Source organism: Strix uralensis, chromosome 1 (genome assembly GCF_047716275.1).
Source record: "Strix uralensis isolate ZFMK-TIS-50842 chromosome 1, bStrUra1, whole genome shotgun sequence".
Lineage (NCBI taxonomy): Eukaryota > Metazoa > Chordata > Aves > Strigiformes > Strigidae > Strix > Strix uralensis.
In genome coordinates, this window is record NC_133972.1 from 90,603,211 (window position 1) to 90,616,743 (window position 13,533).

General features: G+C 39.1%; 1 protein-coding gene across 1 annotated transcript in view; it reads left to right on the plus strand.

The window, feature by feature from the left end:
- Positions 1–13,533, plus strand: part of CDH18 (cadherin 18) — a 273,391-nt gene that overhangs the window by 114,548 nt on the left and 145,310 nt on the right. Inside the window, exon 4 of the mRNA XM_074873928.1 lies at positions 12,301–12,595. Within this exon, the coding sequence (XP_074730029.1) occupies positions 12,301–12,595 (295 nt within the window). The remainder of the gene's footprint in view (positions 1–12,300; positions 12,596–13,533) is intronic.

Consider the following 13,533-nt stretch of genomic DNA (forward strand, 5'->3'; position numbering starts at 1 on the left):
ATGGCTCACAAATACTACATCAGAAAATCACACATTTATTTTTATCTTCACGATATTATTTAGGAAGAGCAAAGGAGAAAGATATAATTTAGAATATCACATGGGTACACTGCAGAGTTGTTTTTCCAGAGCTTAAAAATTAATATGCTGTCTTGAGATCTTTCATAGAGTAAACACTATTTGCTGTAGCACTGTCAGACAAACAAGCAAACAAATAAATCATACTTTCCATAAGAGTTTGAGTATTATTATTACACTTACAACTCTGTGCTCCAGTGAGCTATTTCTATCAATCCCTTTAATATCAGGAGAAGCTATATACATGGAGAACACATGTAATGTGGAATTCATTGATCAAGGTTTTAGAGAACTAATAGCTCTTCCTCATTTGGAAAAATCTGAAATAATCCTTAGGTTGGCATTCCTGTTCAGCAAGGGCAGATGTGAATTTTTGGAAGACCTTGTTACAACAGATGTGCTCCCTTTTTTCCCTCTGTACTGCAAATGGAAAGGAAAAGCAGAGTTTCATTCTCTTTGTGCACATAAAATATATATATATATATATATATATATATATATATAAAACGTACTGCAATGAGAGTAGCTTGACTGAGCAAGCACCAGAAATGAAGGTCAAGAGCATCTGTAGAAAGTCTTCAGAAACAGTGTGTGGAAACAGAAATTGTGTTTCTACTTCATCCTTGTCACAAATGTGAAATGTTTTCTAGTGTACAGTAGCTTTCCACTGCTTCAGTGTCCTGGTTTAAACCCACAGGGCAACTGAGCACCACACAGCCACTCCCTCAACTCCTTCCCCTCAGGGATGAGGAGGTGGAAATACAACAAAAGGCTCAGAGTTCGAGACAAGGACAGGGAGGTATGACTCACCAGTTATAGTCACAGGGAAAAGAGAGACTCAGTTGGGGAAGAAAAAGAACATAATCTAATTTGACCATCACCACCACCACTAATTTAACAATCAATCAGAGTAGGACAGTGAGAAATACAACCACATCTTAAAAACACCTTTTCCCCACCCTTCTCTTCTTCTCAGGCTCAGCTTTGCTCCTGATTTCTCCCCCTCCTGCCTCCAAGTGGCACAGAGGGGCAGGGGATGGGGTTTGCAGTCAGTCCATCACTGGTTGCTTCTGTTGCTCGTTCCTCCTCAGGGGGAGCACTCCTCGAACTCTTCCCCTGCTCCAGTGTGGGATCCCTCTCATGGGAGACAGTCCTCCGTGAGCTTCTCTAACATGGGTCCTTCCCATGGGCTGCAGCTCTTCATGAACTGCTCCATCGTGGGTCCCTCCCGCAGGCTGCAGTCCTCCCAGCCACAGACTGCTCCAGTGCAGGCTTCCCTCACAGTCCCGGCCTTCTTCAGGCACAGCCACCTTCTCCGGCAGGGTGGGCATTGCTCCACTGTGGATCTCCACTGGTTGCAGGGGCACAGCCTGTCCTCTCACCATGGGCTGCAGGGGAGTCTCTGCTCTGGCGCACCTCCCCACCTCCTCCTCCTTTCTTCAACTGACATTGGTGTTTGCAGAGGTATTTCCCTCACCACTCCTCCTCCTTTCAAGTTCCTCTTCTTAAATATGTTATCACAGAGGTGCAGCCACCATCACTAATTGGTTTGGCCCTGGCCAGAGGTGGGTCCAACTTGGAGCTGGGGGAGCTTCTGGGAGCTTCTAGAAGCTTCTCACAGGAGCCAACTCTGTAGCCCCTCACCTGCTACCAAAACCCCACCACACACAGACCAAACACATTCAGTGAGTTTGCATGCTCTTGTATCTTTTGGTGTTTTCAAAGAGTATATGCACTTGGCATATTTCTGACCTTGACATTTTCAATGTCCTAATGAAACACTCTTTTGTATGAAATCGGACTTCCTTCTCCAAATAATGCAAGTTATGATGTTAGTACCTCAGACTCATTTTTGTAACTTTGATATTTACTGCATTTGTGACTATTTTTAAGAAGGGAAAAAAGGAAGACCGGGGGAACTACAGGACAGTCAGTCTCACCTCTGCTCCTGGAAACTATGCTAGGGCACATGGAAAACAAGGAGGTGATTGGAGGCAGCCAACATGACTTCACTAAGGGCAAATTGTGGTGTGGTCAACACGCTGGAGGGAAGGGATGCCATCCAGAGGGACCTTGATGGGCTTAGAGATGGGCCTGTGCAAACCTCATGAACTTCAACAAGGCCAAGTGCAAGGTCCTGCAGTTGGGTTGAGGAAATCCCAAGCACAGATACAGGCTGGGCAATGAGTGGATTGAGAGCAGCCCTGTGGAAAAGGCCTCGGTGGTATTAGTGGATGGAAAACTGACTATGAGCCAGCAATGTGTGCTCGCAGTCCAGAAAGCCGACTGCATCCTGGGCTGCATCAAGAGAAGTGTGGCCAGCAGGTCGATGGAGGTGATTCTCCCCCTCCACTCTCCACTCCACCTGCAGTACTGTGTTCAGCTCTGGGGACCCCAACATAAGAAGGACACGGACCTATTGAAGTGAGCCCAGAGGAGGACCACAAAGATGATCAGGGCACTGGAGCACCTCCCTTATGAGGACAGGCTGAGAGAGTTGGGGTTGTTCAGCCTGGAGAAGAGAAGTCTCCAAGGAGACCTTATAGTGGCCTTCTAGTACTTAAAGGTGACCTACAGGAAAGATGGGGAGAGAGTCTTTATCAGGGAGTGTAATGATAGGATGAGGGATAATGGTTTTAAACTGAAAGAGGATTGATTTAGGTTAGATATAAGGAAGAAATTCTTTCCTGTGAGGGTGGTGAGACAATGGAACAGGTTGCCCAGAGAAGTGGTGGCTGCCCCCTCCCTGGAAGTGTTCAAGGCCAGGTTGGACGGGGCTTTGAGCAACCTGATCTTGTGGGAGGTGTCCCGGCCCATGGCAGGAGGGTTGGAACTAGATGGTCTTTAAGGTCCCTTCCAACCCAAACCATTGTACAATTCTGTGATTCTGTGTAGCTGAACAGTAAGGCATTTACAAACAAAGCAGTGCTTCAGTAAATTAGAAGCTTGCAAGGCCTGTGCCAGAGAGTAATACCATGAACTGAAGCACTTTTACTGTACGCTTGTGCCCATTTATAGGAAAGTGCTTTATACTGTTTGGAAGTGCTTTATACTGGTATAGCACCTACTTAGCGTAAATTAGTAACAACACAAACTGAAACAAAACATTCTTCTTCCAATGGTGATGGTGATGTAGTGTGGCCAGGGCTTCTTTTAGTAACAGTGTATCATTAAGGTATTTGGAGTCAAACTTAATCAAATTTATGGTCATTCTCCATGGATCTAGGAGTCTGAGTTATTACCACAATTACAGATTTATTGATTGTAAAGTGAGTTTTTGGTGACAGTGACTGTGAGGAGCTGCTGGAAACTGAAGACCACTCAATTTTGTAAATTTGTCTAGAGATCATGAAATAGTTTTCTGCACAGCTTAGTGGCATATGACAGCAGAGGGGAGAAAGGAGTCATGTATTGCCAGAGCAGAATGCTGTGAAGTAATATAACATTGAGCCATGTATTAAGTAGTTGTCCATACACGTTGAAGTCAGACTCTTGGCTACGATGCAAACAAACCTAGCAGAAATCTGGCCTAGATCTTTAGAATTATTTGGCTGAATGTAACAATGAAGCATTCATTTAATGACTTTCATCTCTCATAGTTCAATTTACCTTGTTTTCCTTTTCTTTTTTTCTTTATTTCTATTAATATTTTTCTGATGGCACTGAAAAGATGAGTTTTTAAACGATCTGAAATTCTGTAGCCCTTCAGGAATAATTTTTTTTATGGTTTCAGGAATTCATCCCATCCCACTTTCTCTGAGAACTGCAGAGTTCAGAATTGTCTAATGATATCACAACTGGATAGACCAGAGTCTGGTTTAGGGCTTTTAAAATCTCAATTGTTCCCTTATTTCTGCGTAAATTTGGTAGTTCAAGTCTGTGAAACTCAGATTAACTCCTCTTTGAAAATGAGATAATGATACTTGCCCTTTAAGGAGACTGCCCTTTAAGAAGCTCTGTAACCTTGACCTTTTATGATTTTCCTTACTTAGTCAGAGTAAAGGCTATATGATCTGATAGAGTCAAGCACTTATCTTACACTAATATCTCATGGCCATTCTACATAAGTGTCACTGCAGATGAGCAAATACTTCCACTCTGAAACAACTCTTCTGGCTGTTAGATCAATACTGGGGAATGAGGAGTCTTGTTTTGTTTTCTGTTTAAAAATAATCTTTTTTTCAAATAAGACCCAAACTGAAAGACCAGCTTAATTTCAGACATGTTTTAGAGTAATGGTTCAATGAGCTGTAGTCACTTAAGCCCTGAGACCTGCAAACAAGTATCTTTACATAATTATACTTCTAGAAGACTTTAGTTAGCATGTTCTGCAACAGGATGTCTGTCCAACTCTTTAAAACCTGTAAAGCAAATATGCTGTGTAAAACTGACTTGCTTGAAAAAATCTATGACCATGATATCTTACTGTTGTGAAGAGAGTTCAGATGAAAACTTCAGCAGAGTGGTAGTATTTTTCTTCTATATTGATTTAGACACATAGTACACTGAAAGTACAATACTGGATTCTATTTTTCTTAAAAATACATAGGGATCTTTGAAAACAAAACAACAAGTTTTATACATAAACATTTATTGTCTTGTTTTAGGATTAGATTAGTTTTCTATTCTTCTTGTCATTCACTGGAGTCCTTTTATACAGAGAGAAAATAGAAGCTAATGTTGACCACTTGTGTCAGCTTTAGTACTCCTGATGTTATTTCAGATGTGATTGCTTATGCACCTGCATACTTCTGCTGTTACCCAGTTTCCCTAAAAGCAGCAGCAAAGCAGCGGACTTCAGATAAGCACATCTTGCAAGAACAGATGTTTGTATGCTGTAGTGTTATACTGTGAAGTTAATACTGTTTCAGTTGTATTTTTCCTGGATGATTGCAATCCAATTATTTTCTTCTATCTCAGAAAACCCATTCAGCAGATGGGGGCAATTGCAATTCTGCATTTTCTTCCTCTGTTTGACAAGAGTTTGGAATAGCTTCTTTTCGATTTGTGGACATTGTTATGGATAATACAGTTATCTACTGGGCTAATGATTCCCTCTGAGAATTCCATCAAAAGGTGTGACATTGCCCAGAGCAGTATATTTCATTAAAATACATTTTATAGTTCAGACCAAAGGAAACAAGTCTGCAGCAAATCTGAGGACACTTTTACTGCATAGGCACAATGAACATTTCAGTAGTATCAGCTCGAGTCTGATTTTGCAGTGTGCACCATTCAGAATAATTTTATATGCATTTTTTACTACTACTAAGTTACTGTATCTTTTTTTTTAAATTACATGTGTCTACAAAAACATCAAAGGAAGTCAACATGATTGCAGTTCTTATTAGAGAGATGATTAAAATAGTTTTTACTCAGTGTTTTAGTGTTGTATCATTAATTCTTTATACATATCTACATTTTGATGTTTTTAGTGAAGCATTAAGCAGTTCTGTGTAACAAAAGTAGAGCAACATGTGTACCTTCTTTTAAAATATATTCTCCTATGCTTTGCTAAAGCTTATAGCTCATGTTGTTGGGAAAAAATTTGTCATTCTTCTAGGCTGGGCACTCATTGGTAGACTTTGCTGTGGTAGTGTTGTGCTGGGGTCCTATTCCTGTCCGGTTAAATTAATAGGCAATGACAACAGAATTGAGAAGGGGAGGTTCTGCTGCTCTCTTTGAAAGAACATGCTGCTTGCCAAAGTGAAGACAATACTTTATTCAAAAGTCTTAATTGTAGTGTCACTACCAGAACTAAGGTTTTACTCTTGGAATTCTGTGCATATTATTTTTATTGTCTGTTATTTGTCAACAATAGGTTTTAAATTAATTCTCTGCAGTTACTTCAAAATAGCTCATATGTACATAACTACTTCTACTCTGATTAAATTAATTAGGTTAGTGCAACAGTTCTTGATTTTTTTTCAAGTCAGGCTTGGATCTGAATTTAACACATATTTGGGAATCTTTTTATATTTTTGTTTTTTCAACAGAACAGCACATATTTTATATCCAGATCCAAGAATTTATTGGTAGTCCAGTTAAAATATTGTAAAACACATTACTAGTCCACTTAAAATGCCACTCACACAGCACACCAAGAATCCAAATTGTTAAATTGAAGCGAACAGTGAGAAGCTCTCACACAATTAAATCAGTAATAGACAACTCATCTACTTTACAACTGCCCCTCTTATCCAGGCTTCTTTCATGTTTTTCTGGTCATGCATGGTTTCCTGGTTGCAACTTGTCTTCCTTAGGCAAGCACAGGAGAGCATGGTGATCACTGTGAGTTTTTAGCATCCCACATTCCCAGCAGGAGCAGGATGTTGGCTTCCTCCTCAATTTTTTGCTTGTTTTTATAGTATTTATTGGTGTGTTTCTTTCATGTTGGTCCCTGCTTCTATACTGTCCAGTAATTTCTACCTATTCATAGTCATTTGCTTGACAAGTATGTATGCTTAAATGTTTGGATGTATGGTGTGGCTAAGCATTAGCTAAAACAATTAAGTAAAAGATGTATGAAGGTGTATGAAGATGAAAGGTAAGTAAGGCCAGTAGCCACCTGACCATTTGGTTTTGTGATTAGGCTTTAGCCACCTGGTTGCTTTGCAGTTGTTAGTGGTAACAATACTGTATTAGCTGGGCAAGAAGCCTACAATCTGTGCATTCATTTTACAGATGTTAATATGCTGATGCATCAAATTATAAGTATTTAAAGACTCATAGTATCAAAATTTAGATAAGACTATAAAGAAAACTCATTAACTGAAATGTTTGGTAAACCTCTTCAAATCATGCCTTTGGAAAATGTAGCTCTTCTACAATTTCTGCAGGAATACTAAAAGTTAAGCATTTAAATGGACTTATGGAAGAAAAATGTTTAAGTCTTAGCAAAACAAGGACACCTTGGTTGCTATTCTACAAAATCAGTCATACACTGCTGATATAGGCGAGTTAAAGATTGAGGAACTGTCATAAATCATCCTGAATCCAACCTGTTATTAAATATGTCAAGAAGTGGAGCCCACTGGGCTGATAAAGGTGACATTCCAGATATGTTCTTCAGCTATTATTTTCCGTTTCGTCTTTCCCTAAAAATTCAGAGAAATAAAGACAGGAATAATGCCTAACAGGATGAAAATTAAATACTTTCTGGCAGCTTCTGGTTGTGGACAGATTCAGAATATTTAATGGATATGTTCATGTTAGGAGCATAACGAAATAAGCAGTAATGTTTTCAAAAGCCAGCTCATCACTTAGGATATAAACCGCATTTCCACAAGAAATTCAGAAGACTGCATTGGCTGGAAGTTGGGAGATTGGAGACACTGCTGTCAGGGAGCTGCAGAGTGAGGTGGCTCCCTGAGTCTGGGGTACTGGGGTCAGACTGGGTACCCCAGGGGGGTCAAGGCAGGGCCAGCCAGGAGCAGGGCAGCCAGGATCCACTGGGGCAGCCCCAGTCCCAGCCATCAGGCACCTCTCTGAAGACGGGGTCAGGCCAAGGCCAGGCCGGGACGTGGTCCCATAGGTGGGCTCAGCTGGGCAGGGCAGGGCTCTGGGGAACTGGAGACTAGACCCTCCTGTGGCATTGCTGAGGCAGGGTCTGGTGACCCTGGGGGACTCTAATGAGGTCCTGAGCCATAGGCAGGGTGGGAGGAGCCCTTGGGGGCTAGAGAGGGTTAAGTGGTGAGTGCAAGCTGTATTAGTCTCTAGTGCTTAACTAGGCAAACTATTGGTCTGCAAAGTTGTTTTTAAAATAGGGTTTGGGGTCTAAGCTGAGATTGCTTAGGGAAGAAAGTTGAAACAATTTAAGAAGGGAAAAAAATCTTTTAAGTTGCAGTTAAAAGTTAATACCACAGATCAATATATCATCAGATGAAGTGTACTATCATAGAAACTAAGACCTACTGAAAGACATTTTCTGTAATATTTTCATAGTCAGAGTTAAAACCTCTGATACAGAAATCAGAGAGCTGTGTTCTAATGTTTGGCATATTTCCCTTGTATTTCTTTTCAATGCTTGTTACTCATCTCAACATGAGTAATTATGTTTGTTTACGATGCATTTGTATTTCTTTTTAAATTAGGAGACTCCTGCAACGTTCCAACTTTCTGTCTCTGACTGGCACAGTAGGGGAAAAAATAACACCACATTTTGTGTTTATCTAGGCTATTTAGTCACATTACTACAGCATGCAAGTATCTCATCCTCTAGTGTATACATGTTCTTGCAGTAGTCATTGGCAGAGGTGGTAGCATCTCATTGAAATGAAATGTCCACACCCTTTCTAGAGATCTGGGTTGAGATGTCTATCCCAGGTCACACAAGTTAGGTCTGAACAGAACATGGTGATCAGAACATGGGTTGGCTTGAGTCTGTGTTGTTTAGCAGCATCCCCCTCTCTGTCAAATTAATCTGAAAGAGAAATAGTTACAGCAGTCCCAAGTAGAGAGTCCACTATTGTCCAGCTAGATTTGGCTCCCTGGCTGTCTTTTATAAATCATTATGGACACAGCTGCAGAAATGCAGTCTGCCAAACCCTGTATTTGTAACCTAAGTGGTGAGTCACATTTATTCTAATTAGAAATGGTTTTGTGGAATAAACCACCTGTTGTGGAGATGATTTCATAGTACACAGGGAAAAGAAAGAAGTACGCCATGCTCAGGGACGTGACTCTCTCATTAATCTGGTGGGCACTGTCTTAAGCAGGGACTCCCGGGGGCTCTCTTCAGCACAACAAATATTCCAAATAAATGTTTGAGAGAAGCCTTGATATTTTTTTATTTGGGCCAATTTGTACTGAGATGGAAGTATTAAAGACAAACAGTTATTTAATCTTTACAGAAAAACTGAAATATAAAACAAATGACAAAGGAAAGGCCCTTTTGTTATGCAGGAGAAATGCTGTGCAAAATCCTCCTATGTGAATTTAAAATTCAGCATTAGAAATTAAAAGGCATAATTCAAAGTGTTATTTTTCAAACAATATAAGAAATACTAGCAAATAGGGAAGCAGAAACTTCTCTTAGCTTTTTCTTGTTTTCAGTTGTTGCCTAACACCTGCAGTGTAAAAGACCCAGTTGCAAATTGAAGGCTTTCAGTGTTTATTAATACCCAGATAATTTTTTTCTAATTACATTCCTGCTGCATTTTTCAATTGAAGTTTGTTGCATAACATGATGCTTAGCAGGAATAACATATAATTGTTTGGCTGTGCAATCAGCTGAAAATCTTTTGCGTTTCTTAACTTTCATTACTTGTTAGATGTAAAAGCCCCCTGACTTAAAATGTACTTGGATTTTCTTCACTGATGACAAGTGCACATAGTTGTTTCTTCACAACACAAAACATCTAATGATATTACTTTCCCAAATGTTCTATGCATCTCGTGCCATCACAGTGAATTTCTGAATGTGCCTTTCTGCACTATGGTATTAGAATGCCATGTGTATGTTGATATTTGGGTTTTTTGAAGAATGCTTACTTATTAAATCCTACAGCAGTTCCTTATTCTTTGGATTTCTTGCTTATGTAACCAATTTCTTAACTGGTTCATAGTTTCATAATTCCAGATACAACTACAGTGATTTTTGCTGGGATCTCTATGTGGTATACCTGAATATGCTTTTACATACATGTATGCAGAGTTAAAAGGAGAGAATGAGGATGGAGATTCTTCTGATCTTTTTCAGTTTGGGATAGTTTTAACCTGAGTTCCTTATAGCTTCATAAACTCAGCAAATTTGTCATTTTCCTGGAGCATACAAATTTTCTCCTGGGTTTCTTTCCCATAAATTAGAGACAACCTTTCTGAGGCAAATGTTAACATTTGCAAAAACTAACACTTAGGAGTCATCTTATCAAAGAAGGAACCTGCAGCAAAAGAAAAACAATTCTGATTGTTTCTGAAAAATTAGAATACCAGCAAACCAGGGTTAGGTGTGGTGGTTTAGCCCCTGCTGGGGTCTGAGACCACGTGGCCGCTGCCCCTCCCCCACAAAGGGAGTGAGATACAAAGCCCCGGGGCTGAGATAAAGAGAGGTTTAATACAACAGTGCAATAGCAACACAACAAACAACAACAATAACAGTAACAGTAATAACAATGGACAGAGCAAGATATCTACCAATACAGCAGTGAGAGAACCGGCTGTGCCAACCCACACGATCACCGATTCTTCCCGCTCTCTGGCACCCGGACATGACGCCAGCATGGCATATGAATAACCCGGCTAGAGCTTCCCCCCACTGCTGGGGAAACTTAACCCTATCCTGGCTAAACCAGGACATTAGGTTACCAGAATACCTATTATTCTTGCTTTTAGGTATAAGTCTCTTCATAGAACACTTTGACTTTATAGGAAGTTTGCATCCCTGGCATTTTACATTGAGTGAATTATTCCTTTGTTAATAGAATACACTATTATTCTGCAGATAAGAAGAAATGTAACCAGAATTTTGGCCATCACTACTTTAAAGGAAAAGTGTAAGACTGTCCTGCTGTCCTATAAAGGCAAAGCCAAGCAAATGACCCTTCCTCAGCTTCTTTCTTTCTTCCATTTTCAAAATTTAAAAAAATGGGTCCACAGTGGTGACTCAGTTTTGTTTTAGTTATTCAGTCAGATCTCCTTGTGGCTCAGATAAGTATACAGTACATTGACTGAAGTTACACTGAAGTTTAAATGAGCTGACAGTTTTATTAGACTTCTCCCTCCCAAATCCTACTACAGGACAAGATATAAATTATGTGAGACACCATACTTCCGTAGATTTAATATGTGAGATTAAAAATGTCATCAGGCACTGTACATTTACTCCTTTTACAAATAGCAAGCTAGATAATTTTAAAGGCAAGACAACGAGCTGGCAAAAAAGACACAAGGACAGAGTGAGAAAATAGCAACACCTCTGTATCTTATGATTTAAGTCAGAAAAAAGATGATTTGTAGCTCCAAAGTCTTATTTTCTTTCAATCCAACCCTAAATGGTTTCTGAACTGAGAATGGAAAAGAGTCTGGAAACTGACACCTTGTGTTCCATTAATTAAAAATAATACCTGGCATTCTGCTTCTGTTTTGTTCAGATTCTGTATAGAAATTTAGTAATGCCACATTGCAGATACTGAAAGGTAGTCAGGGCAGTGGGATAAGAATATGAGTGAGTTTTTAAAATTAAAAAGTTTCTCTTCTGATTTATCATCACAATGTAACTGCATAATACCTGAGACTGTTCATTTCTGCATTAGCACTTTGTTCTCATTGTGCACTTCAATAAATACATTCTGTTCTCAGTCGTTTTAAAGAAAAAAACCACAAAGCCTTTCAATCTATCAAAAAATCACTGCTCCTTTTCAGAGAACACATGTTCATTTTTAATCTAAACAGGTAATTCTTTAGTCAAGTTAGAAGCACTGAGACTTAATGGGTAGCTGTTTCATGTTATCTCTTAATACACCAGGGTACTTAGTGATTTTTTATCCCTCCCCAATATAAGATTTATTCTACTCAAGAAGAGGTATAATACACTTTATGTGTATTTTATAGCACAAAATGTGTGTTAGGAACAATGAAAAAGCTGGAAGTATCAGCCAAAGTTCATTACTTCATTAAAAATAACTTCCTAAAAGGTGAATTTCTAGTTAAAAGTGAACAAAAAAAACAGAGACAATGGCTGTGTTTTGTTGAGGGGTAGAGTAATCCTGGACAGACATCTATCACTGCCACAGTACACAGTTTCATTTTTCAGTAAATGATGCTGTCCCTTGGCCACAGAAGATAACCTAGGTGGTGGGACTGAACTACAGTCATTGAAGCAAACAATCCTCAGTGTGACTGCTTTAGGCTTAGTCCTTAAGGCAGAGTTTCTAGCAATGAGTTCTGTAAGATAACTATTAGAAGAACTAGAACCAAGACAAAATAAAATAAAAACCACCCCAGTTACTAGAATATTCTTGACTTCAGGAGGTTTTCTAGAATGGGTGTAGGACCCAAGAAATCCCAGCTTAAAAAATGAACTATACTGGGTGGAAATGACCCTGAACAAAATGACTGACTTGCCAGAAATAACACATGAAGAATTATGGCAAGAGGTGGAAAGGTTAAAAACTAAGTAGAATGGTGCTAACAGTAGTATTATAGTTTTTAGATCTTATGTGGAATAACCTTTTATGAAATTTAATATGTCACTTTATATGATTTTATGTGTATATTCTACAGCTGCACTCCAATTCCGACAAAGGTGATGGATCAGTCAAATACATTCTTACTGGAGAAGGGGCGGGGACTATATTTATTATTGATGACACGACTGGAGACATCCATTCAACCAAAAGCCTAGATCGAGAGCAGAAGACACACTATGTGCTTCATGCCCAAGCTATTGATAGACGGACAAACAAGCCACTCGAGCCTGAATCTGAATTTATTATCAAAGTGCAGGATATCAACGACAACGCACCAAAATTTACAGATGGACCATACATTGTTACTGTGCCAGAGATGTCTGAAATGGGTAAGGAAAACAAATTGTTCTATTCAACAATCTTTTAATAAGTGAAAATGCCACATACTGTTGACAAAGTTATGACACATTATTGTATCATTCATTGTATGTAAAAGATATTATTGTTGAGAAGAGATGATAAGAGAACATCAAATGCAACCTTGGATGTTACTTGGGACATTCATATTAAGAAAACAGTGTACAGAGCCCTCCCCCCACCCCCCACCCCCCCCCACTCTGACTGACTGACTGACTGATTGTAGGGTAGAGTCACTCTTATTCTTGAATACTTTAACAGACATTCCTGGGCAAATGGTACTTTCTAAAAACAAAATGTATTCGTATATCGTCACTCAACTGCACACTTTATGGCATACTCTTATGTCTACATGAATAGTCTATGCAATTCACAGAATTAAATACAAAGGAACAGTAGTTTTATAGATTATTTTAGACCATGGTGTCATATATTTATTTATCTTTATTAAGTTTCTTATAAAGTGAACTGAAGTTCAAAAAAGTACCAGTCTTTGGTTTTCCCTGTTAGAAATGTAATTCAGATATTCTTATTCTTTGAGGTGTTATATTATGCAGTCAGTTTTCTTTATTTATTGATTCTCTACTGTTGAAATTAATTTATAACTTTAATATCACAACATAAAAGCCACATAACTAATCTAGGATAGACAGATGCAAATATGACTTCTGTGCTAGATTTTTTTCTAAGAAAGCTTAACTGTCATGACTGGTCTTTGTGAAATATGTCTGCTGTCTTTTATTACTGAATGGACAGTACAGATAGTTACCTCATGAACACACACTTTTCCCTTTCCCCCAAAGTCCCTACACACCCCATCTAAGAAACAACCTTCAAATCCAAGTTGTGTCTAACTTTCCCAAATGAAAAGTAGATGATTTCTTCTTCTTTCCTTGCTGTTTGTCTAATA